The 26,775-nt window shown below is 45.6% G+C and overlaps 1 protein-coding gene across 1 annotated transcript; it reads left to right on the forward strand.

Moving 5' to 3' along the window:
- The first annotated feature begins 3,174 nt into the window (after positions 1 to 3,174).
- On the forward strand, positions 3,175 to 25,149 carry BATF (basic leucine zipper ATF-like transcription factor). The gene is made up of 3 exons (XM_061429502.1): positions 3,175 to 3,495; positions 5,798 to 5,902; positions 24,594 to 25,149. Exons 1-3 carry the CDS (start codon positions 3,433 to 3,435, stop codon positions 24,801 to 24,803), a joined length of 378 nt encoding a protein of 125 aa, XP_061285486.1. The 5' UTR covers positions 3,175 to 3,432; the 3' UTR covers positions 24,804 to 25,149.
- Positions 25,150 to 26,775: the final 1,626 nt, after the last annotated feature.

A 26,775-nucleotide genomic window follows, 5' to 3' on the forward strand; every position in this document is an offset into this window, starting at 1 on the left:
GCCATAAGTTATAGGCAAAGTTCTTTGGGAATTTATTCAGACATTAATTTCATTGACAGCTATTTCTTAGGCATCTACTACGCCCTGGGTGTGGGCTTCCCAGTTGGCGCAGTGGTAAAGAATCCATTTGCCAATGCAGGAGACGCGGGTTCAATCCCTGAGTCGGGAAGATCCCCTGGAGAAGGAAATGGCAACCCACTCCTGTATTCTTGCTGGGAAATCCCATGGACAGAGGAGCCTGGTGGGCTACAGTCCACGGGGTCACGAAAGAGTTGGACAAGACTGATTGACCCAGTAACACCCTGGGTATATAATTGTAAATAAGAGAGACACAGTCCTCCGTTATCACATGGCCCACTTCTCACCACCTTCATCACTACTTCACTGGTCACTGTCACCAATATTTTTTATTTGGATTCTTGCACTAATCCAATGCTGGAATCCTACCTGGCCTCCCTACTTCCGTCTGTTCCTCTACACTACACTAAATCTCAACTGCTTCCAGAGAAATCCTGTTAAAACTCAAATTAGGGACTTTCCTGGTGGTTCAGTGGTTAAGAATCCATCTGCTAATGCAGGGGTCACAGGTTCAATCCCTGGTCTGGGACGATCCCACAGGCCTCGGGGCAACTAATCCCGTGTCCCACATCTACTAAGCCTGCACTCTACAGCCCATGAGCTACAACTAGAGGAAGCCTGTGCATAGCAATGAAGACCCAGTGCAGCCAAAACTAAATAAATAGATTAAAAAAAAACTAAAAACCCTAAATTAGAGCTCATCACTCCTGCTCTAAAACCTCATCTGTGGGAGACCACAGACATGGCCACAATTCTTTAAATTCTTCCCATCAAGAGATGAAGTCTCTTTCTCAACCCAGAGCATCTGACCTGGCCTTGTAACGGTCTTTGTCCAATAGAATGTGGCAGAAGGACCGTGGTGGGAAATCTGGGCCCCAGGAGGCTTTGAATGCTTCTAGCTTTCCTCTTGGAATCTGAATGGCTATGTTAACAAGCCTGGGAGAGCCTGTTGAGGGATGAGAAGCCATGTGAAGCAGAACTGTCCTGGACAAGTTTGTCCTAGACCAGCCGATGATCAGCCAACCTACTGGGTATATGAGGGCACAGGACGTGGAACTGTCCTGGGCAAGATGGTCCTAGACCAGCCGATGATCAACCAACCTACAGGTATATGAGGACACATGATGAGGTCCTGCTGAGACCCCCCAGCTCCCGGGGGGAATATTCCAGATGATCCTCTCACTGAAAGCTGACTAAATGGCTGTTGTTTTAAGCCACTGAGATTTCTTTCTTTCTTTCTTTTTTTTTTTTTGTGGTTTGTCATGCAGCAAAACAAACGGATTCACCTCTCATTCAGAGAAACAGTCAAAATACTAACTATATCCTTACTTAGAACTGGGGACAGCGTAGGTGCTCAATAAACACTTGTTGAATGAAACTCACAAATGGCGCTCACCTTCCAAAGAGGGAACACCCGGAGAAAACAAAGTAAATCATTACTAAGTCAGATGAGGGCTGGGAACAGACAGTGGCTGAGGTAGAGAATCACAGCGTCCAAGTGGGAGGGCAGGTCCTCTGGGAGCTCCCCATCTCTTTCAGAACAAAAGCCAAAATCCTAACAGTGGCCTCCGAGGCCGATGTAAATGCTTGCTACGTCACTGACTTCACCTCCTACCACTCACAGCTCTTCACTCCAGCTCCCCTGGCCTTCCTGCTGTTCCTCTCCCACCTCAGGTCCTTGCTGGAATGTTCTTCCCCTAGACACCCACACCATTCACTCCCTCCTTCCCTTCAGGGCTCTGCTCACTTGTCTCCCTTTCAGGAAGGCCTTTTCCAACCACCCTGCAGAAACAGCAACCCACTGACCCCCCTGAATTCCCCACCCCATACCTGCTTTATTTTCTTCCATGCCCCTTGTCACCTTCTGCTGTGCTAAATGTTAACTGCTCTGTTTACAGTCTGCTTCCCCCACTCAAATACAACTTCCATGGGGGAAGGGATTTTGTTTTGCTCAATTTACCTCTAGGACAGTTTTGTCTTAGGGCAGAAATTCAGCCAGTGGACACAGCATCCCTCAGGGGCCATACTTCCTTTCAGTGAGGACTAAGCAAGGCAAATACTTAGCTTAGAGCCGTATGGAGAATAAGACAAGACATTTTTTGAAAGCTCGAATGCCTAGGTGGGGGATTCGGGGGGGATTGCTTATTGAGAACTTATCAAACATGTATGTAACAGGTCAAGTGGCGCTTCAACCAATTGTCTTCATGGCATAGTTTACAGTCTGCTGGGGCTTTGTAATCCATTTTTATTTGCTTCTTGAAACAGCCCTGAGAGGTAGGCAGAGAAGATTTTATCACCCTTCATTTACAGATAAATGAGTAAGCTATCCAAGGCCACAGACATACTAAGGGATAGAGGGAGATTTCAAATCCTGATTATTTCAACTCCAAGTACAGTGCTCATTTCTGTGGCTGTGTGTGTGTTCAGCTGTTCCTACACTCTGGGCTCTGACCTTGGGACCTTCATGAATCACTAAGATTCCAGGCTGACCCGGATCCCCTGAAAGACCTTCAACACAGGAAGCATCTTTCCTCTAGAGAGAGCACCTGCCAAGAGGCATAGGCGATGAATAAATGCTTAGAACATCGATTCCAGGCTAGCCCCTGTGGCTTTCAGACCTACCACCACCGCTTCTGTCTGTCTGGAAAGGTCTGAGCCCTTGGGTCCCTTCACCCCAGCCCACCCCAAGGCAGGAGAGACAGAGAAGGCCCCCCCGCAAGACAGGACAGGCAGCCACTTTGCTGAAAAACCAGAAAGAAATCCCAGCCCGTTGCTTTCATTTCAGTTTAAAAATCAAGTCGGGTGACAGTGGAAACTCTTTCCTTGCTGTCCTCTCCTTTCTGCCCATGTTGACAGAAGACGGACTTGCTAATTCTGGCTGGGGTTTTTCCCTCCCTGGGCTGTTTTTCTCTTTTTATCTTCATCAATTGAAGTGAGCTGTTCTGCCTTTCAAACTGTCGGAAGGCATCTGGGGTTTTGTGTATCTTTTTTTTTTTTTTGTCTTTTCTTTCTTTCAAATAATTCTGTGGGTCTTTTCCCAGATATGTATTTTCTCTCAATTTAACTTCTAACTTAAGTTTCCGCCCATGTGACTTTCAGCGCGTTACCAGAAACCACAAGAGAGAGGGCGCGAGCCCCAGGGCAAGCGACATGTCCCTGTGGGGAGCAGAGCCTCTGCACCCCGGAGCGAGGAGGACGCAGGGGTCAGGGGCAGCGGCAAGGCGGGCAGAGGAGGGCCCTGCGGAGGGGGGTGGGCTGCTGGCCTGGGGGGAGCAGTCAGGAAGGGAGGCCAGCTGGTGACAGGAGAGCCCCGAGGCGCCTGGGGCTGTGTGGAGAGCCCGGAAGACTGCGGCCATGCCTCACAGCTCCGACAGCAGCGACTCCAGCTTCAGCCGCTCTCCACCCCCCGGCAAACAGGTAGAGTCCTGCCTTTCCCTCCTCCTCCCTCCTGATTCTCCGGGGCAGCAGGAAGAGGGCCAGGCTTCCTGGGCCTCTGCCCAGGGACGCTGAGGGGCCAGGAGATGGTCGGAGCATCCTGTTAGACTCAAGGGCTGCAGGGAAGCCGTGCGTCTCAGGCGGAGACCCTCATCCTTCCGCCCCTCCTGCCAGAGGATGCTCTCCGTGTCCCCTAATGGTACCCATCGCCTTCACCTCACCTGGGGTCCCATCCCAGGAAGCTTTCTAGGAAGCCGAGGGGAATGGGCACCAAAGAACTCTGGTCTCTCAGAAGAGAGAGTCTACCTCTCTCCAAGGCTGTAGCAGAGTGAGTGGGGTGGAGCGCTGATGCGGGCTGAGGGCACGCACACCCTGAAAGCTAGATGGTTGCCCAGGAGACAGCCAGCAGAAGAGGAGAGGAAAGGGATGGGGTTGGGGGAGGCAAGTTAGGAGGAGGACCCCAGGCCAGCTCGGAAGGATCTATCTTACCTCCTAGCACAGAACCTGTTGCTGGCACAGGAGGGGGGAAGGGGGGCTGGAGGAGGAAAGAAATGAATCAGGAGATGGTTCTGGGCACTTGAAATTATTCCCTTGCAGCTCAGCTCTGGGGAAACTAGAGAGGTGAGGGTGGAGATTCTGGGTGTCTAAGATTGTAACTTCCAACTCAAAAATTTTCAACTTGAGGGTTGCTCAAAGAAAAGAAAAAAAAACAAAACACCACGAGCATACTGGCTGCTTCGCATCTCCCGGGGCTTTCTCCTCATCACATTCCTTGACAGCCCTCTCCCCAGGAAGCCCTCTCCCTGATCATCCAGTACAACGGTGGAGGACAATGTCTTCTCCAATTCGGGGTTTAAAAACTGCCTTCTTTCCTTCGCACGGGTGTCCGAGAGGGCCTTGAAAATGCTGCAGCCCGAATAAAAGTATACAAACTTATACCACAGCTTCTGTCATCAGTACTTGACAGAAGAGAGGCAGGTAGGAAGGAGCCCTCGTGGAGACCTCTAGAGGACAGACAAGCCAGTCCTCGGCTCGAGACCGAATCGAGCTGTTCAGACCGCCTGGAAGTCTGTGCTCTTCTTAGGAAGGAAATTACTCACGGCTTTCATGGTAACCCGGCTCCCCAAACCCCTGAGAGGAAGCGCACTTCCTTCCTATCTAACCCACTGCCCTCTGACTGCAATGGCCTGGAAGTACTGGGCCCGTTGGTGAGACATATGCTTGGGAGGGCAGACTCTTGTCCTGGGAACTGTGTCCTGCTAGCCTGCAGGGATGTGAGATGGCACAGAACTGGGGGTGCAGGAGGGCTTCGGTCAAACTTCTACACTTACCCTGTAGCGTCTGGGCAAAGCTAGAGCTAACCTTTCTGCCCAAGTAGAGCACACGCCCATCTGTGGGAGGCACTCAGATGACACCAAAGGTCCCGGGTCCTTCTAAGCACCCGTCTCCTACCTGCCAGGGCCAGGTCATCTCCATCATTAAAACTGTTCCTGGTCTCCAATTTGTACTAGGGCTTGTGCTCAGGGCACCCTGGGGGATGTCAGGGACACTGAGTGTAAGGAAGGGAATGCAGGGGACAAAGAGGCAGATCTGGGATGGGGACCTCATACTGGGGCGGGGGTGGGGGTGTAGGAAACAGAAGCCCCAAGGGGTCACACCAGGGAAGAAGTAGTTGGTAGTGGGTGAGGGAGTGGCTTGGAGAGGCATCAGACTCAGCACTCGAGGATGCAACTTGCCAGAGTACTGTGAGCTCCTGGGCAAGCTCTTTGAGCCTTCGCTCCCCCATGTAAGATGCAAATACTCACATCAACTTCACCAAATCAGGGGGTTCAACAAGAGCACCTCAGGGAAAAACACTTGCACAGAAGCAAGCACATAGTGAGTGCTCAACAACATTTTAGAAAAAAAAAACAAAAACAAAAACAAGAGGGTTCTAGGCCAGAAGTAACAGAGTAAGGGTGGAGCAGCCCTGAACAGGAGAGGTGATGAAACATACTTCATCGCCTTAACCATCTTTTTCCAAATACAGCCCTCCTGAGGCCTCAAGCTCTTTTGCCCTCTTCCTGTATCTTCTGGCCAAAGCTACAGAGACACAAGAGAGTTTCACAGAGTGTGGGGAAGAGTTCCCTTTTGGGTTCAGCGTTTTGGTCACCAGGGTGTGGACAGGCAAATAACGATGAAGAAATGGAAGGGTGGACGGCAGGATACCAAACACCATGAGAGGTGGCTTCAGCTCAGAAGAGAGGTGTGGACTCCCCTAATTTTCATCATCTCTGCTCCCCAGGACTCATCTGATGATGTGAGAAAGGTTCAGAGAAGGGAGAAAAATCGCATCGCCGCCCAGAAGAGCCGGCAGAGGCAGACACAGAAAGCCGACACCCTCCACCTGGTGAGTGTTCAGACCTCTTTTCATCCTCTCGGGCTGTAGGCTTTGCTCCCCACCAACCTGGGGACACTGGGACGGAGCCTTGAGTCTGCCTGTGTGGAGATGTACATGTGGGGTGTCAGTGGAGGGGTGAGGGATGCAGGTGGAGTGATTCTGTCGCAGGAAATGGGCCAGGAGGCTGAAACAGAAATGAGCCCCAGGATGGCATGTGGAGGAAAGGGGCTGAGTGTGGCAGCCCAGAGGCTGGTGGAAGGCAGATCCACCTGCTCAGGGATGGGACACCCTCAGAGAGCTCCATTCTGCGTGGACCCAGGCAGCAGAAGTCACGACTGCTTTGGGGAGCAGTTCAGAAGGTGTTATGTGCTTTGGGAGGGTCTGTCATCTCACAGTGCTAGGAACACATGTATATAGTCCCATCCCCTGGGAGGCCAGCGGGGTGGCCACTCCGGGCCCTGCATTTGGGACAATGAGGTCCACAGGGTGCTGCACCCCACAACTTCTTTTCTGAACATTATTAAGGTTTGATTTCAAAATTTCTGTTTTGCTGGTATCCCAAGATGTCCTGTGAATGATAACAGTTGCAAGTGCACGTATCTGGCACAGTTACCATCCTGATTGAGTTGCCTGCAGTCTTGCACTTTCTAGGGAAGCCCTGACCCCTGGCTTGAGCAGGGGACTTGGGTGATCAGAACTGCATTTCTTTCAGCAGCACAAGATTCTGGTCAGTGTTTACAAATCGTGGCTGTGTGCTTCTTACAGAAAAGTCTTCTCCTCATCTCCCTCACCTTACCACCTTGCCTCTCTTCACCCTGCCCTTTAATTTGCTCCTTTTCAATCAACCCTTATTCCACTAGCTCCTTTCTCTTCTATCCCGTCAGCCCTTCCTCTAGCAACACTGTCCTTTCTCATCCTTCCCCGTGCTTCCGCTGACCCCACACCATTCCCAGACCCCTAGCATCCTGGGAATTCATTCCAATGATAAAAAGGGGAATTGGCATCAAAAATGAATATGCTTATGTTTACTTGAAAGATTAGCCTGGTAACTGGTCAGTTAAAGAATAACTGTGTTAATCCCATCAAGGAAAAGTAAGGTGCAGTTTTAGGTTAAAAGACACCCTTTTTAACTTTGTAAGGAAGCAGAGAGCAGGTAGTGTGAAGATCTCTGATTGGTTGCTCGTGTTTTATTTGAAACGTATTCAACATGTCTTCCAATGCATACTAACGTAGTTTTATACTCATGAATAATTGTTGAAAGAAAGAATGAATGAACACTAAGCCTGTTCTCTTTGGTAATTGTGATCAGTAGTCTAAATGTTAAGCTGGTGGTGGCCCTGCTGCTGATATGTTCTCCATGATTTCACCATGGCTTAGGGGCTCATGACACTCCAATTTACTCTTTTAGGCTTGAAAAATCTATGATTGCTCACTTTGCCTCCATCAGCATCTGATTCTTATTCAGTATTCTTTAGAACAAGCAAATGAACAAATAAATAAAATTAGTAAGGATAAAGTCTATCTTTTGGTATAAGTAGACAATGTTCTGAAACTGGAAATCTGCTATAGGCTTTATAAGTTTGAAATATTTTTTAAAAAGGAAATTATGTATTGCTCAGCAGTGCCGCCGTCATAAGGACATGGTGTGAGTCCCAGTTCTGCCATTCACTGTCTGTATGACCCACCTTAGACTGCAGAGATGTCCTTTACTTCCCTTAGTTGCGGTTCCCTTATCAGGAAAATGGGACAATGACTACCTCATAGATGGAGTGCATATAATATAACAGCTCAAGCTCAGTCCTCCTAGGCATATCATAACTATTCAAAAATTTTAAGTATAATAAGAGTAATATTAATGATAGTTATCATTATAAGAAATAAGATGACTACAGCTAAAGTTTTATGCATCTGAACTTATATTTATATATAAACCACAGGATCTCAGGGCTGAAAGATTTCTTAAAGGCTGGAAAGTTCAGACATACTTTTGATGCTCAAGAATCTCTACAACACCCTCTGGACATGATCCCCAAAGTATGCCTGTCACGCCTAGTGATGGAGAGCCCTCTACCTCCCGATAGGAGCAGAGGAGTCTTCCCTAACTCGAGCTGTGCCACTGTCTCCCTGGGAACTCAACCCCCTGGTCTTTTTTCAACTCGTTGGGGACATATCAGTGAGGGTGATATGCATGCTTCCTTGCTATGGCAAGGTTTTCAACACTGACTCTGCTGCCTCTCTTTTCAAGAAAAGAGTTTGAGCCAGAAGATATATAGCCCATCTGATTATACTAGTCAAGACTATACCAAGATACGCTCTGGGGTTTGGGGGTCCATGGAGACCCAAGTCATGTAGTCACCATGTCCACACTCAAAACCCTGGCCTCAGTCTCTAGAATGTTCTCATCTTTGCCATACCTGGACACAGACTCCTCCCCACTCCTTTCTTCTGAGCACCATGGCATTCACCTTCACTTTTTGACCAGTGAGTAGAACACCTCAGAGTTTATACAGCAAGCCTGAGTGTTGCAACCAGTGTGACTTATGTTTCTTGACTTTGGGCAGAAACTTTTGGTAGCAACATATAAATCTGCCACCATCAAGCAGAGGGTTTGGCTGTGATCTGAAATTTGGCAGCAACATACAAATCTGCCACCGTCAAACAGAGAGCTTGATTGTGATCTGAAATGTTCATTTCCTCTCAGACAATAATCACCCATCTTCTGCATCCATTATCCTCTTAATCATGTTTGTGATTCAGGTAGAAAGCCTTCTATTTATCACCAGCATTCTTAGGGTTGGGTGGGTGGTTTGTCCTTGATTCCTTTCCATGCTTGTCTCCACATGTTGAGGCTCTGGAACCATTCTCTGGCCGGAAGACACAGCCATAGGACTCACCTAACAAGATGTAAAAGACCAGGGTTTAGAAAGTACTGTGGTCTTAAATAAGGACCGCCTTTGTATTAGTATGCTAGCCTTTTAGATGCTGGGGTAACAACTGATTTCTTGGTTTCAACTTTGTCACTATTATTTCTCTTAAAATAGCAAAAAAATTATTCTGTTTCTCCAGTGAGAGAGAGGAATACCTATTATTTAGCATTTTCAGTATCTATCCTATAAGTGGTTCGCATCAACACTCTGTGTGTAGATTGCTTTTAAAATAGCGGAGTAGGGAAGCTGATGCTTTCAACAAGCGGTTTAACCTCATGCCAATGTGATAACATCTCTGGCCTTGACTACCACTCACATAAGCCAGATCAGGAGGAGCTCCTTTTCATAAGCGTAATATCAACAGTATCCGCGTTCTGTCTTTTTGTTTGTTTTGCTGCATCTCGTGGCGTGTGGGATTCTAGTTCCCTGACCAGGGATTGAACCTGTGCCCCCTGCAGTGGAAGCTCAGAGTTCTAACCCCTGGACCACCAAGGAATTCCCCCACATTCTGTTTTAATTCTCATTTGGTTGGTGTCTCACACAGCACTCCGCACACTCAGTTCATTTTCTCCTGTGGTCAAGTATAGAGTCCGTTAGGCATAGAATAGGTATTGATTAAAAAGGAGAAAGTCATATCTTGAGCCATTCACTTTCAAAAGTAATAAGTGAATCTAAGATAATCAGCTAAAAACTATTAAAAATAACAAGAACCCAGTCAGCTTTCAAAGTTAACACAAAAAGTAATAACTTTTCTTATGCAAATTAGATTAAAAAATTTAATAGAAAGAAAGATTCTATTTACAATACCAAGAACAGCAAATGGAAAGAAGGAATAAATTTAACAAAAAAATTTGAAGCTTAATTTTTTTAAGCTTCAAAATTATTCTAGGTGATTTTTAAAATTTCAAATAATTGAAAAAATATGTCTTATATAAAGATAGCAATTTTCCTTAAGTTAATTTAGAAATTTATCTAATTTAATGTGATCTCAATAAAATAGGATTTTCTGAGTATTTGAGGATATTAAATTAGATATTGTAAATACCTTGTGAAAAATAACCATGTGAGAATTTCTAGGAAAATTCTAAAAAAAGAGGGTAATTAGAGACAATTAGCTGAATAAAATATTAAAGTGAATTATAAATATAGAAATCAAAACAATGTGGAAAAGATAGAATATTGGACAGAATAGAACATAGAAGTAGACCTCCAAACAAACTCAAATTTGAGACCCAAATACAAATAGACTCAAAGACAAATAGACTCAAATTTGTGTTAGTTCCTAAGACACAAGTAAAAATGCAAAATGTCTAAGATGGCACTTGAAACAAGAGAAAAATGAAGTACTCAATAAATTGTGTTGGGAAAACTGGTTGGTCATCTGAGAAAAAAAAAAAAAGCTAGAGTCTTCACTTCTTTTACAATGCATATAGATTAAATATAGAAAAAGTTAAAGAAATTTGAAGAATTAGCATTAAAAACATTTATCTTGGAATTAAGTCTTCCAGGTAAAATGAAAAACCCTGAAGCCATAAAGGGAAAGATTGATACACATTTATCAATAAAAAGCGTATTTTATACATAAGTGAAAATGTCTATACAGTTCAAAGTACCTAATATGCAAAATCAAAAGCAAGTGAAGACTGAGAAAAATACCTGCAACACATATGACCAAAAAAGGGCATATTTGCTTAATATACGAGAGCCCTTATGAATAAGAAAATGATCTACAAACAAAAGAAAAAATGAATAATAAGAAGAATAGGCAATTTATAGAAAGAGAAAAATAAATGGCAAATAAATACGGAAAAGCTGCTAGACCTCAGTTAGGAAAACAACAGTTAAAGCAACAGTTACATTCTCTGCCAGACTGACAAAGACAGAAAATGTTGCTAAAAGACCATGTTGCCAAGATGATGGTGAAGCAGGTATTGGAAGCATAAGTTGGTGCAACTCCATTAGGGAGCAATTTGACCATGTCCAAAGTTACTAGTGTGCACACACGGTAACTTGGCGATTTTACATCTAGGAATCTGTTTACAAACATATTCACGGATTACACAATTATGTACATGTAGATATAATCCTCGCTGCATTGCTTGTCATAGCAAAGACAGGAAACAAGCTAAATGGTCAGTAAGAGACTCATTCAATAGACTAGAGTTGGTTTATTCGGTGGAATACCACGAAGGTATTAAAATAACAAGTTAAATCTGAATGTGCTACTCTGAAAAGATTATCAAGCTTCTATACTCTTAAGTGAATAAGTATGAGTCTGGAGTATAGTTTTCTTCTATGCATATTTTTAACGAAAATAAAAACATATATGTGCATATGCGTATAAGCTTAAAATTTTTCAAGTAGGTTTTCCCCCAAAATTGCTAATGATACATATTTCTGAAAGTAGGACAAAAGGTCTAAAGCAGAAGAGAGATACTTTGTGTTTTTCTACTTTTTTATATAGTTTGGATGTTTTTATTATGTGCTTTTATTTATATAATATAGATATTAAATTCCCAATATAGATCATTATTACATGTGCATTAGAATGATTTCTTTTCTAATTTGATCTCAAACATTGAATAGTCTTCCACTGTGATGTTTTATCCCTGAACATTGTGCATAAATATCTCAGTTCTTCGGGACAACAGTCAATTGGGATTTCTAATGAGTAATCTTAAGGTCTCTAGCACTAAACAAGCCACTGTAAGGGACAGCGAATCAGTTTCATTTGTGTGGTTATCTTGGTAATTGTCGGATACTCTGGCCTTGTAGCAGGAAGGATTTTGAGTCTGTGTCCCAGGTCAGTGGGAAAGAGAATTGAGATCAGTTGAGAAGCTGTGTTCATGAAAAGGCTCAAAGTAGAGGAGGCGATGGAGAGGCAGTAGTATTAGCCCAGAGCTATGATGTTGACAAGTCAGATCTGGCCTTGAGGATGGAAATGGAAGCAAAGCAGAGTTACAGGGTCAGATCTGGAAGCTGGAACTTCAGATACTTAGATTGGAGGAGGGATAGGTGTTTGCCTGGGGCAGCCTCTAGTGTGGAAGATCTCATACTAGTTTAAAAAAAAGAGAGAAAGATTTACAGGCCCAGGGTAGATCTTTAATGTCACATATAGCAAATATCAGGAGGGTAAATTATGTCTGAAATTAAGCTGATGCTGTGAGAAATAAAGTTTTTATAATTGGAGGAAAATTAAGTAATGGAAGAAGCAAAGCTCAGCAAAGATGCTCACTTCCCAGGCCTCCTTAGGAGGAGAGTGTTGTTCTTGGTCTTCTGGTAAGGGCCATGCAAGAAGGCTGTTTATGGTTCTTTTTCATTCTATCAGTTTTTTTTTCCTCCCTCTAGGAGATTATACCATAAGTTTTATTGGTATAGAGAAGTCATAGGTTAAAAAAAAAATAAAGCAAAATGAAAACCACAGAAAGAATGTTCTTGCTGGTTCCAGCCTAAAGAAGTTCAGTGTAAAATCAGTGAACTATCCATGGAAAGGACATTTCTCTTATGCCTTTACTGCTCTGAACTTCTTTTTATTAAAAACATATTAATTGAACACACAACTATATACCAGGCACTGTGCATTATGTGCTCTACCTGCAGTTGTCTCGTTTAATCTGCACAAAAACCTTATTTTGTCATTCCTATATTAGGTTAAGTAACTTGTCCAAGGTCGCACATTTTGTAACTAGGTCTGTCTGACTTCAGAACCCATCTTCCTAACCACTAGGCAACACAGCCTCTTCCTTTGGACTCTTGTGAAGACTGATCCTCCTTGAACCCCTTCCTGAATTTTATTCTTTTGTTCTTTAAGCAGCATCCTCCAAAGTTGACACTTTTTCTCCTCCACCATTAGGCCTAGCTGAGAAAGTAAGCACTAGATCAGAGCCATTGAGACCGTTTTTAAAGAAAGCGGTGTAGCAATAAATATTAACATCCTGCTCTTTGGTGGAGCAATTCCACTTACAGGAGTTTGAAGAAACAATGATGCACAAAGATGGCCAATTCATCATTATTTGTGAACAGTATACACTTTATCACCCACTCCAGTGTTCTTGCCTGGAGAATCCCAGGGACGGGGGAGCCTGGTGGGCTGCCGTCTCTGGGGTCGCACAGAGTCAGACACGACTGGAGAGACTTAGCAGCAGCAGCAGCATACACTTTATCAATACTCTAAAATTGGACATATGCCCAGCTATGGAGATAAGTATATTATGACCATTCATACACTAGAATTCTATGCTAGCACTCAAAGTGACTAAGTGAATCTGTATTTATCAACACAGAAAGATGTTAATGACATGGCATTGAGTGACAAAGCAAGTGACAAAGAATATGCAGAGTATAATCCTCTTGATGTAAAAGTTGTGGTTTGGGGGCACGTTTGCATGCATAAAGAGATGTCTGGAAGAACAGTCTTCAAAATGCTAACCGTGGATTCTTCTATGTGGTTGAGATTTGAATAAGTCACCTTACTCCTGGTACTTTTCTGTAGTTCTTTTTATTATAATAAATGTGTACTGTTTTAAAAATCTGTAATAAAAATTTGACGATTCTCATTTGGGAAGGAAAAACACACAGAGGAACTCACACCCCGCTAACTTCTTGTCCTACTAATAAGCGGTCAGTGTGGTTATGGTCAGCAGGCGTATTCGGCAGTATAAGGAATTTCTGTCTGAAAGCGATTACATGTCCCGGTCAGAAATTGGTGGCACCCACTCAGCTGAAGTCTTCATGAAGCTGTTTTCAGTGGCTACCAAACTACTTTCTCTTGGAAAGGATGAGGGAGTCTCACCAAACCCCAAGCTGCTCTGGGGTTTTCTCCATTTCCTCTGTAGGACTCAGTCAGGCCCCCTGAGTCCTAGAGGGATTCCATAGATTGGTTCCACAAGACAAAGTCCCCTTCAGAATGCGGAGTACCTGTAGGGGACCCTGCCATGGGTCCATACGGGAATTCGTAGAGGGACTAACCATAACTGTGGTCATGCCCCCTTCTTGATGGAATCGCAGAATTAAAAAGGAACTCAGAGTTGCTCCAGGTCACCCTGCTGTATGTATTACTGTTGAGGACGCTGCTGTCTTCCTCAAGGACACCCAAGAAACGAAACCTCTTGCCTTCCCCCCACTTGCTTTTGTTTTTGTGCCACTTTGCTGAGCAGGACTTTGCTCTGCAGATGGTGTTGCTCTCACACGTCCTTTTGCAAAGGGTGAGTTAAGAAGTAGGCCATTAACCGGGACATGTGAACAGTCCAGACACTGTTCAGCAACAGAGCCCAACCACATAGTAAGAGACCAGAAAGGCAGAGAGTCCCAGGTTAAAAGGGGCTAAATTGAAAAGTTCCCTTATTTTATTTATGTATTTGGCTGTGCTGGGTCTGAGGGATCTAGTTCCCTGACCAGGGGACTGGACACGGGTCTCCTGCATTGGGAGCTCAGAGTCTTAGCCACTCGACCACAAGGGAAGTCAAAGTTCATTTATTTTAAAAAAGATCTTAAAGGTGTAATCCGAAATCAAAAGGACAATGACATACTAGGGGAATATTTCTGTCAAATTAAATAAATTCAGATTTAATACTTACAGTATAGAAAGAACAGCCTTTTTAAGAAAAACCTCAAGATGCCAGTAGGTAAGTGGGTAAAGGCTATGAACAGAAAGCTTACGTAATGCTTTTTCCTACTGAAATGAACATAGCCCAATTTTCTATTCTGATTGTGAAAACAATACACACCATGGGTTTCCCAGCCTCGGCAATATTGACGTTTTGAGTTGGACAATTCTTTGTTGTGTGTGTGGGAGGGGGTTGGTCTCCAGCACTGTAAAATCTAAAACCTACCCACTAGATGCCAGTAGCACCACCTCATCCCTCTGGTTATGAAAATCAGAAATATTTCTAAATCTTCCCAAATGTTCCCTGGGGGGACAAAATTTTCCTTGGTTGAGAATGCTATACTAGGGAATACATATATAGAAATTTATTTCTTCTTAGTAATCAATAACTTGTAACATTATAATGAAATTAAGAAACTTTCCAAAAGTTTGTTAGCAAAATAAATTATTTAAAATTACAACACTTGGGACTTTCTCGGTAGTCCAGTGGTTAAGACTCTGAACTTTCACTGCAGGGGGCATGGGTTTGATCCCTGATTGGGGAACTAAGGTCCCCAGTGCCACGCAGAAAGGCCAAAAAAAAAAAAAAAATCACCTAAAATTACAACACCTAAATCCTGACAATGTCGTTGTAATAATTAATATATACATTCAAGGCCGATGACACTGTATATCTTACACAACCTTTTATAAAAATACTAACCAAGGACTGCAAGATGTTCACTACACCATTATTTACAACAGCAACCAAAATCTCCAGCATTAGAAAACCACATAAGGTAAACTGTGGACCATCTGTTTGTTGATGTAGCCATTAAAATAATAATTATGGTGATTTTGTAAGTATACTCTAAGTATATATACAAATTTGTCTTTTCTTTTCTGTCATAATAATTTTGTCACACTTACAAAAATGCTGGACATTTTGGCTGCTATTATTTGTTAAAAAGGACAAGATGGCACCATGTACAAATGAAAAGGGTTGTGTTTAGAGGACTAGAATCATGGGTGGGTATACTTTTTAAAAATATATCTTTAATATATTTATATTGTATGTTTTTTATTAAAAAACATAAGAAAATGATCAAATAGACCCTGAGTGAATTCTGGTGGACAGAGGATGAGAACAGTGAGGGTATCCCTGAGTTAGAATTTAGGAGAAAGCCTTTGGCAGAAGATCTCATAATTTATCTTCCAAACAGGGACATTTTTGAGAGTGAAAAGAGCCACTAGTGAAAAATTACACGAGGACAATACTATGAACTGGGAGTGTCCCAGTAAACATCTGGTCACACTAGATTGAGGGGAACCAAGGAGGAGACCTAAGGCGCTTAGGAAATTCACGAGTAAAGATTAAGTTCAGAGCCAACTAGAGGGGGCTAGATTCCTGGTGCTAGAAGGCAATTTCCTGCACGAGATGACCCTGTTACTAAAATATTTTCCAGTTACTCAGCTGACACAAAAATATGCCTATTGCTAAGAGGGTGCAGTAGTCCAGAAAATGACAAAAACAAAGGCCATATTCCTAGTACTGGAGCTCATGTTGACAGAAATGATTCTTTCTGCTGTATAAGTATATATGAAATGCCTCCTATGGGCATTTTTTTTTTTTTTTTCCTAGGTGATGAGAGTTCAGCAGGGACAAGACAAAGTCCCTGATTTCAGGGACCTTACATTCAATCAGAAGTCACACTGGAAAATCAACTGACCAATTGTTATTTACTATCTCACTAATCACACAAAGTGAGGAGGGCTTCAAAGGAAAGCAAATGGTGCAGTGTTAACAGTGACTTAAGGACAGGGCTGGGAATGGTGTCAAGGAAGGTCCTTCTGAGGGCCTGACATCTGAAATCAAATATGAGTCATGGGAAGGAGCCTGGGAAGATCTCAGGAGAGAGTGCTATCTGCAGAGCCTTCAGGCCAAACTCTGTGGGGCCTGTCAAGGGTCAGAAAGATGCCTTGTGGGGCCCAGGACTGTGAGCTCAAGAAGAGGAACTCAGGAAAAAAGGCCATTGTGCCCCAGGAAGCAGGAACCAGATGGGGTGGGGGTGGGGTCCTCAGTAAAATGACTTCAAATCCAGTAGGGACAGGGAGAGGGCAGATATATCTGAACCTAATTTCTAATCCACAAAATGTAAAGCAATTACATCTCACTGGGCTGTTTGAGAAATAATGTGAGAGCAAATGTTAAAAGAAAGCAATAGCGCATTTGTCAGTTTTGCATTGGAGAGAAGATTTTATTTGTTTAATGCAGAGAGGCCAGTATTTTCCTATAAATCAATCACATGAAGATATCAGAAGTAGATCATATATGAAAACATATGCCCTTCTTTCCAGTTGGTTATACAAACTTTAAGAATGCTGTTTCCTTGGCTGGCTTTTTCACTACAGTTGGTCAGGTCTCCTTTGCTTCGTTTAGTTGGGACAGGTCAAGTTGAGGCCAGGGAAATTGCAGGCAGGGTTCTGACAGTGCTGTAATTCAGCTGCCTCCACTCCACAGCTTCAGTCTGGGGAACAACAATGTTGCTAAGCAGGCCTTAAAAAAAAAAAAAAGAATCTGCTTCCCTGATGGCTCAGTTGATAAAGAATCCACCTGCAATGCAGGATACCAGAGTTCGATCCCTGGGTTGGGAAGATTCCCTGGAGAAGGAAACAGCAATCCACTCCAGCATTCTTGCCTGGGAAATCCAATGGACAGAGGAGCCTGGCGGGCTACAGTCCATGGGGTCACAGGAGTCAGAAATAACTTACCGGTTAAACCACCACCCAACACTCATTTGTAACTCTTCTAGAGTTAAATGCAGAAGCAATAAAAGTACTTAAATGCTTGGTTAAACACTCCCTGGGAAATTTCATGGATATCACAAATTTAGCAGACTCTTCAAATGCAGGTTTCAGATTTTGGTAAATTCTTACAGACTCCAAGTTGGCAATCAAGAAACATGATTTTACTGATCACTTCACTGTGTGCCAGGCACAGTCCCAGGACAAAACACTGTCTTTCACTCCAGACCGTGTTTTGTCCTTCACTGAGGATAAAACAGTGAAGACAAGGATGGCTCCTGTCCTCACCGAGCTTAACAATCCATAGGACAAATAATTTGATGAAGTTATCATTAATGAGATTCCAATAAGTCCTCTACCTCTTGCCTTTCTATAAGAGTGAACTATTCTGGGCCACTTGAAATTTTCACCAACTATAAGACTCTTCGCCTTAAATAGCCATTTACTTTTAGAAAAAATTTTGACTTAGAAATATCCTCTTCCTTCTTTAAAGTTCTTTATATTATTTATACTATGTTACACAATAAATACATTTAATAAAACAAAATATAAGTAAATATATAAATATGATATCATAAATTTAACAACATAAACTGTATATATTTATATTGTTTTATTATTTTCAAGAAGAATCTACTATGAACGTACGTCTCAAGCTGGTTGTTCATTAAGCTCACCTGGCAAGTACTTCTTTAATCTTGACGCCTGAACCCAGTCTGGAACAACTAAATTAGAACCTCTCAGTGGTAAAATCCAGGAATCAAGATTTTTTTTAAAAAAAAAAAAAGCTCTCCAGGAAACTGCAGTGTGCAGCCAGGGCTGAGAATCAGGGAGTGGTGACATTTAGAAGCCTGTCTGATGCATGTGGTAGAATGTGTGGAGTGAATCTGGGGCAATTTGTGAGTAGATACCCAGACACTCTGTCCCAGAGACCTGGAGCTTAAAACAAAACCAAAGAAAACAGTTCAGACCTTGATGTTCATGGAAATTATTAGTTTGTTTTTCAAAACTGGACGATATCCTTTCTAACTTGAGGTATCAGTCAGGAGTTACAGAAAAACTATCCAGCAGAGGCATCAACAAGTCATTTGTATTTTAGATTTTTCTCAAATAAGAAGTTCAGAAGTAGACAGACCAGGGATAGTACAAGAATGTCATCAAAGAACCAACCTCCTTCTCTCTCTTGGGCAGTCATTCTCAGGATGGGGGGGTCTCATCCTCAAGGCTGCAAGATGGCTCCTGAATCTCCAGGCATCAATCTGTGTCCAGAGAGGTTAGCGTTTTTCTGGTGAGGCTTTCCCTTTTATCCCCGGGGAAGCGAAGCTTCATCCTCTCCCTCCCTGTATTTCTGCTTATGTCTCATTGGTCAGAATCTGTCACATGGTCCTATCTAGCTGCAGGGGAAGCTGGGTAATTGAGGAATTCTTTTCCTAGCCTCTCTAGAGGAAAGCAGGGGTAAGGAGTTTGGATAGACGTTGAGTGAGCCATCTTACAGTGTTTCTCATATATGAGATCAATGAAGTCATGGTCCTGAAAGCCAAGGAACAGAAGAGAGGGCAGGGCCCTGAGGGGCGTGGCTGATGTGGTTAAGTATCAGTGGATGACCAGGTGCTGACAGTCCTAGAGCTTCAACTTTAAGGCTCAAAAGTATAGATTTCTCCAGAATTCAGTGCAAAGACCTGTGGTTTAGTGATTCTTCTCTCCTCCTCAGGTGAGGAACAGGAGTGGGGCTATTTCCCCAGGATTGGTGGGAGACATAGCACAGATCCCACTATGGCTTGGGACGTGCCCTATCTCTCCGTTCATGGACTTCTCCAGGAATGGTGGGCTCCAGCCTAGTTCTGCCTGGGAGGGCGGGGGGGTTGCAGACTGCTGGGGATTGAACCAAGAGCTGGGTGTGAGCTTCACACACCACTCTCGTATTGAAGTGTGGGTGGGAGCTGAAAGGTCACCCTACCAATAACTGTAGGTTCTGTTGAGGAGAAAAACACAGGGACTATTTTCACCCTTCTGGAAAGTGTGATTAGAAAACTCAAGGAGAAGGTCAAGGCACTAAACCAGACCTGGCAGGAAGACGCTCCAAGCCCTGCAAAGGAGGCCTGGAGAGTCCCCGCTAGAGCCTTGGGTTAGAGTTAGTCCTTAGCCTCAGTCCCAACTGGCTTCCCTGTGGGGAAGGGACCTGCCTGGGGATTCCCCATCATTGATGCACTCTACAGTGACCCCCTGCTTGGCCCCTCCACTAGGGAATTTCCCAGAATGTTCCCACACCCCCAAGAAGCCTCCTCCTTAGCCACCCCCAAACTGCTTGTGGTTCATGGTAAGGGCGGCACCAAGTAACCTCACAGGTGAGGGTGAATTGTGAACATTAGCATCTCAATTTGCATGAGGCGGGAAGAGAGGGAAGATGAAATAGGAAAGTCAACCAGGCTGAGGCCTCACAGGAGATAATTACCAGATATCATAAGATTTAAACAGACTTCAAAGGCAACAGGGGATGGTGGGCACAGGCTCTGAAGGCAGACAGTCTCAGTTCAAGTACTGGTGCTATAGCTGACAAGCTGTGTGACCTTGAACAAGTTACTAAACTTCTCTCTACCTTAGATTTCCCTCTTCTGTGCAATGTGGCTAGTAACATTATCTACCACATAGGGTTGTTGCAAAGATTAAATGTAATGGTAACTGTAATGTACTTGGCACATGGTATCGCCCAAAAAATGTTAGTCATTATTAATTCAAACTGGATTAGTCTTTAAAATTTTTGGTTTCTACTACCTATCTCATATACATTGAGCCTACATACCTCTGGTTCCAACACACAACTACTCTTTCCAAACAGTTAGAGGCTCTAGTTGGCTAATACACAGGTAGTCAATTTAAAATCTGAAATATTTGAAAGTTAGAGAGGGCTTGGGCTTCTAATCCTGTGGTTTTCAACATTCACTGCACATTAGACTCCCCTGGGGAGCCCTTAACAACTCAATGCCCAGGTGCACCCCAGCCTGATTAAATCAGAATCAGGCATCAGTAAAACTTTCCAGGGATCCCACTGATCCTAGTGTGTGACCAAGATTGAGAATCACTGTGTTGGCCCAGTCTTCCTAGTTTAAAGTGAGGCAACTGCGGCTCAGAGAGGAAAGGATGTCACCGAGAGTCACCCAGCCAGAGCCAGGACCAAGACCCCTGTCCACTGTTACCTGATGGAGCCCCCCCACCCCCCGACCCCCGTTGCCATGTATTCCAGACCATGCTGTGGTCTGGGGATGGTCTGGCCCCAAGTCAACCCTCTCATAGAGTAGCCGCACATTAGACTCCATCCCAGCTCAGGGCAGGAGGTGATGATCAGCTCTGTGTTTGGAAGAGTATGACCGACTCAGGGTTCTTGTGTTGTCTTGAAGGATCACCAAACCAAGACCCAGTTTTCTCTTAGAAGGCTAGTGATCTTAGTGACTCCAGAGATCCTGAGTCGTCAAGTCTCTCAGGAGAAGCAGTGGGTGGGCTAAAAGGAGCACAGGACTGAAGATGGAGAAGCCGAGAGCCCAGCCCTGCTCTGTATCTGCCTGGTTCTGGGCCTTTGGATCAGTCACCCACTCAAACTTTCTGGACCTCCAAGAAAAATATGTCTTTTTATTTTTATTTTTTTACTTTTTATTTTGTATTGGACTAGAGCTGATAAATAATGTTTAGTTGATAGTTTCAGGTGGACAGCAAAGGGACTCAGCCATACATATACTTGTGTATATACTTGTATCCATTCTCCCCCAAACTCCCCTCCCATCCAGGCTGCCTCATAACACTGAGCAGAGTTCCTTGTGCTATATGGTAGGGCCTTGTTGGTTATCCATTTTAAATATAGCAGTGTGTACATGTCGATTATACGAATGAATTTATTTACAAAACATAAACGGATTCACAGACTTAGAGAACGAATTTATGGGGGTCGGGGGTCGGGGGTGGGGTGGGGGAAGGGATAGTTAGAAAATAAGTGTCTCTAGGTGAATCTATAGCTCTTTGTTTCAGCAGCTGCTGCCACCAGCCTGTACTCCTTTAGGGATGGGAGTAGGGGGTTTGCGCAATAGGTTTCTCCCAGAGTCTCAGTTGGCGTCATCTGTAAAATGGAGACAATGATAAGGGCTGGCCTTACAAAGCTACCTCAAAGGGTTATTGCAAGGAGCCTAAAGGATCTAAATGTATTCCCAAAAGTAAAAAGCAGGTTATGTGGAAGCCCAAGGGCAGCCCTGCCCCCCCACATTAGGAGAAGACACACACATTAGAAACTAAAATTTACTTTCTAAATGTTACTTTCCTTTTTCCCTTGCTGAGTTCTCGGTTTCCAGGCCCTGTTGGGAATTCAGGGGGAAGTTAGGGGGGCTGTGATCATGGTACTTCTGGGTGGAGAGCTGCTCCCAGGTGTCCCTCAGCCAGTGTCCCTGTGTGAACCCTTTGCAGGGCATGCTGGGACCCAGGGAGGGTCAAAGTGGACCTAGGCCGGGCAGGGGTAGGTGGGGATGAGAGCCCTAGATCAGCCGCTTGCTTCTGCGAGGGAAGCCAGGCTCTTCCTCTGAGAAGTGTCTGGCTGGCTGCAGGGCCCCTGGGCTGGCAGTGCAGGTTTCTCTGGGGCCCTGGCAGGAAACAGTCTTGCTTCCCAAGGTAAAGACGAGTTTCTTGTCGCAGCTGGTTGTTTTCTAGTTAGAGGCGATGGTGGTTTTGAACACTCCCCTAGAGCTCCGGGATCTCCCAGGGGACAGGGAGAAGGAAAGGACAAAGCTGGAGCTCAGCAGGGCTGGCTTAGGGAGGAAGAGCCCGCTGTCACTTCCCGAAAGCCGGCCGGCCTCTGGGCGGAGAGCAGGTCAGAGCGGTTGGTCCCTGCGGCCCGCCTACCCCGCCCCTCCCTTCTGCCTCGGGGTTTGCCCAGGCTCTTCGGAGCACAGAACTTACAGTAAATGTTGTCACCAGTGGAAACTCTCAGAGGGGGCGAGGAAAAGGGCTAGAGGAAGGGGCCAGGACTCCCGGCCCCCAGTTCCCGTCTTGCCAACGCCCCCCAGTCTCATGTGTTGCTTTATCTTACCTTTTGGTAAAGAGAGGGGATGCCCTCTCTCTGGGATGTGCCCGGAAATAACCAAATGGTGAGATGAATGAGCCGGTCACACCTTGCAGAAGCAGCAGCCAGTGCCCCTGTCTCTACCATCGTGGCTCTTGGTATCCCATCTCCCCACCCTGTTTTAGAGATGGGGTTTTCCTTTGTATCAACCTGGACACATTTTCTAGCCCCGGGCCACACACAGGAAATGCCAGGCTGAGGTTGAGCACGCTAGCGTCTGTCCTGTACAAACCGCCGGAAGCTGCCTTGATGGATAAGGCCACGTTCTCCTTACCACTTCAAAAGAACTCCCATTTGCAGGGCTTAGGGCAGTCGGCAGAGTAACTAACTCTCTCATTAACCTGAAGCTGGTTTTCTAAAGCAAATTTTAAATGTCAAGTTATCACACATCTGCTCACTGCCTACTGTAATTCTGAGTCAACTTCTGATCCATCGGTCGATGTCATCAGGCGGCCAATCTATAAGCACTTGAGTTCATACTCCATGCCAGGCACTTAATAAGTGCTTGGATAGTTAGAACACATTTATTATCACATTTAACATTACTAGCTATTGTTTTCAAACTTGTTTGGTGATTAGAATAATCTGGGGCATTTGTTAAAAATTCAGATTCCCAGAATTCAAACCCCAAATCCCAAACTCACTGAGTTCAAACCTCTAGATTTCAGGAAGTGCTTGGCACTATATTTTTATCAGGCCCTCAGATTAGTTCTAATGTCATGGCAAGCTTGGAAAACAAGCTAAGTGAAACAGAACAAGAAAAATAAGACCTAGAATCCAAATATTAGGTCACTTTTTGAACAGAAATGTAATTTATTTGCATCTCCAGTGCCATTTTTTCTTCCTCTGTGGGTACCAATGATTAGCAAAGACGATCTATCTGAGTCAAAGAATGTGAACATTAAAATCACATTGGAAATGCAATTCCCCTGGTTTTCTGAAGGTGGGATTGTTTTCCAGTAAATGCTAATTACCAGGGTGTAATTGTTGATTAATTAATGATGTGATCAGTAGTCAGAGCTCTTTACCCTGAGTCTTTCTTTTTAAAATTTCTGTGGCTGCGCTGAGTCTTTGTTTTGGCATATGTGGGCTTCTCTCTAGTTGCAGCGCACAGGCTTCTCTAGTTGCGGCATGCAGACTTAGGGGTTCTGCAGCATCTTAGTTTTCCAACCAGGGACTGAATTCACATTCCCTGTATTGGAGGGCGGATTCTTAACCACTGGACCACCAGGGTGTCCTGAGGTTTTCTGATTAGCATGTATCTGATGGTTCCCTGAAGCAAGGGGTAAAGATGTTTCTGGAAACAAAGCACAGGTGCTGGGTCACACCCAGAGTTCCACAGGACAAGCTGCCGGAGAGAGAACTCTGCTGGAGATTGACCATTTATCATTTAGAAGACCCCAAACGTTCTAGAATCTGGGTGAAGTAGACAGTTAACCAAGGACTCCATTCATAAGACTAAATGCAAATGCTGGGAACCTTAGGCAAACACACCAGTGTAACAGAGCAGAAAAGAGTGAAATTGGTATAAGTCAGTCTCACAAACTGTTTTCCATTTTTTCTAGCTCTAGCTGGTCATGCACTGGCCTGGACATGCACTTGCCACTCTCAACTCTCATATACACTTATGGAGACCTATGCATGTACCTGCACGCAAAGGAGCACACTAATGCAATTCACACATGCCTTCACACACACACACACACACACACACACACACACACACATATCTCTGTTAGTTGGGACCGAATGCAACTGCCATTTTCCGAGGTCAAAATAAATATCAGCAATTTCATATGGTTTGATCTAAACAGCTATGCATATACATGTACAAATATACATGTATTTATGCAGATGCATGGGCTTCCCTGGTGGCTCAGATGGTAAAGAATCTGCCTGCAACGCCGGAGACCTGGGTTCGATCCCTGGGTTGGGAAGATCCCCTGGAGCAGGGCATGGTAACCCACTCCAGTATTCTCTCCTGGAGAATCTCCATGGACAGAGGAGCCTGAGGGGCTGCAGTCCATGGGTCGCCAAGAGTCGGGTGCGACTGAGCACAGCACAGGACTAAGCACAGCACACAGCACCGCACCCATCCACACACATGACACGTGCAAATACACACGCACGCGTGCACACACTCGCATGTGCAGAAAAAGTCACCGATGCCCTGCCTGGCCGTACTAGTGGAAATCTAATGCGGAACTCCCATTGCCTCCTCCACGCCCCCCAATCTTCCCCTGCGCCCTGAGAGTAACCTGCAATGTCCATCCTTTCTGCTCACAGGAGAGTGAAGACTTGGAGAAGCAGAACGCGGCGCTGCGGAAGGAGATCAAGCAGCTCACGGAAGAGATGAAGTACTTCACGTCGGTGCTGAGCAGCCACGAGCCCCTGTGCTCTGTGCTGGCCCCCGGCGCGCCCTCGCCCCCCGAGGTGGTGTACAGCACCCACGCCTTCCACCAGCCTCACGTCAGCTCCCCGCGCTTCCAGCCCTGAGCTCCCCCAAGGGAGGGCGAGCAGAGAGCAGAGCCTGCGTCTCCAGCTGCTCCCGGGGTCTCGTGAGGAGCACACAGACAGCTGTCCTCCGTCAGCGCCCTCTCGCCGCCCAGAAAGCCAGAGGCCGAGGCCGGACCCCAGGATTGAGAGCCCGGGGACGGGAACGCGCGGCAACTGGATGTGTGTGCAGCGCCTGCAGCATGGCCACACGCCGCCAGGGGCCTGGACCTTCAACTGGCTGGGAGGCCCGACCCAGTGATGGGTCAAGCATGACGCCCAAGTCTCGTGATCCAGAGGGAGCAGGGTAGGGCAGGGTTATTTTTCTAAATAAATGTCTTAAAAGAAACCAATCTGGCAAGAGCTTGAAACCTAAAGTTCTGTCATTTTTTTGGTTCTTGGGCTCAGGAGCCCTTAAAGGTCTGGAGACTCTGCTCATTCGGCTCTTTCCCACGGCTTGTTCATCTACTTGGGAAGCTGGGTTTTCTCAAAGCATCTTCAATTTCCCCTCTAGGCATCTCCATCATTTCCCTCCCCAAATCGCCTCTATGTGATCTCCCACTTTCCATGCCTCATTGTATGATGCTTTCTAGATTGTCAGTTCTAAACGGTTCTAGGGTCATTTTCTGCAGGAGAGAAGGGCTGGTGCGGTGGAGTGGGATGGTCATTCAGGCTGGTACTCACCTCTCACAGGACTGCGCAGACTCAGCCCTGTCCATACAGCCAGCCCTGGGGACTGCTGCATGCCTGGCCCCACGCCAGGAGCACTAGTAACTCAAGGAGCACCTCACAGGAAGGCAAGGCTTTCCTCTCTGAGGGGCAACCCGTGGTTCAGAGACACAGGCACCAGTGTCCTGCTGAGGACTCCACCTCCCCTGGGAAGCTGGGATAGCGCACACACAGCTTTGCTGTCTCCTCAAGGCTCCACGGTTTGAGGGCAGCAGCGGCTCAGATTAGTTCAGTCACTCAGTCGTGTCTAACTCTTTGCGGCCCCATGGACTGCAGCACGCCAGGCCTCCCTGTCCATCACCAACTCCCAGAACTCACTCAAACTCATGTCCATCAAGTCGGTGGTGCCATCCAACCACCTCATCCTCTGTCATCCCCTTCTCCTCCTGCCTTCAATCTTTCCCAGCACTGGGGTCTTTTCCAATGAGTCGGTTGTTTGTATCAGTTGGCCAAAGTATTGGAGCTTCAGCTTCAGCATCAGTCCTGTTATGTGGCTCAGATAACATAGGATTATCTTCAGGGCTACGAACTCACAAATTTTGGCAGAGCTGAAACCAGTGTGCTCTGGTTTTCCTGCTCGGATGTCCACTTGCTCCTCAGAAATCCCCAGGCCAAGTGCCCTCTGGCCTTACCCATACCACTGCCCAAGAGCCATGGCAGGACCTGTCTCTACCGCCGCACCCCCCCCCCAACCCAGACACACACACATGGCCCCTGATGAGCCAGCTGGGGCCCAAAATGACAGGGACTGGCATGGAAGGTGTCAGATGCAGCCCCTTAGCAGCCTCCACAGCCCACCCCGTGGTCCTTCAGAGCCGCTGCCTGTGGCCTCCCTGCTGGTAGCTGTCTTGGGATGCAGCGAGCATGGGGGGAAGGGAGGAATAAGCTTGCTCCCCTGTGCCAGCATCTCGTGGGCCTGCCCGCTGACAGCTCTGGTTGACTTGAGGCAAGGTTTCAGGGACCTTCCCTGCCCGTCTTTCCTACCCTCTGGGATTATGCTAGTGTTGTACTAGTGTGACTACTAAACTCTGCAGAGGCCTGGAAGTGCTGCGTCCTAGCACATGGCCACTTGACCTCCCTGTGGCCTAACTATGGGAGACGTGCAGCCCAAGGGCCTCTGAAAGCGCATTGCCACCATTCAGCTCTCATCCCTGAAGTCGATTCCCCATGGAGGCCCGGCATGCGGGAAGGGGGCTTGGAGCTTGTTGGAGACAGGCCGGAAGACCTCTCCCAAGGATTAGCATTG

This window comes from Bos javanicus, chromosome 10 (genome assembly GCF_032452875.1).
Source record: "Bos javanicus breed banteng chromosome 10, ARS-OSU_banteng_1.0, whole genome shotgun sequence".
In the NCBI taxonomy this organism is placed as follows: domain Eukaryota; kingdom Metazoa; phylum Chordata; class Mammalia; order Artiodactyla; family Bovidae; genus Bos; species Bos javanicus.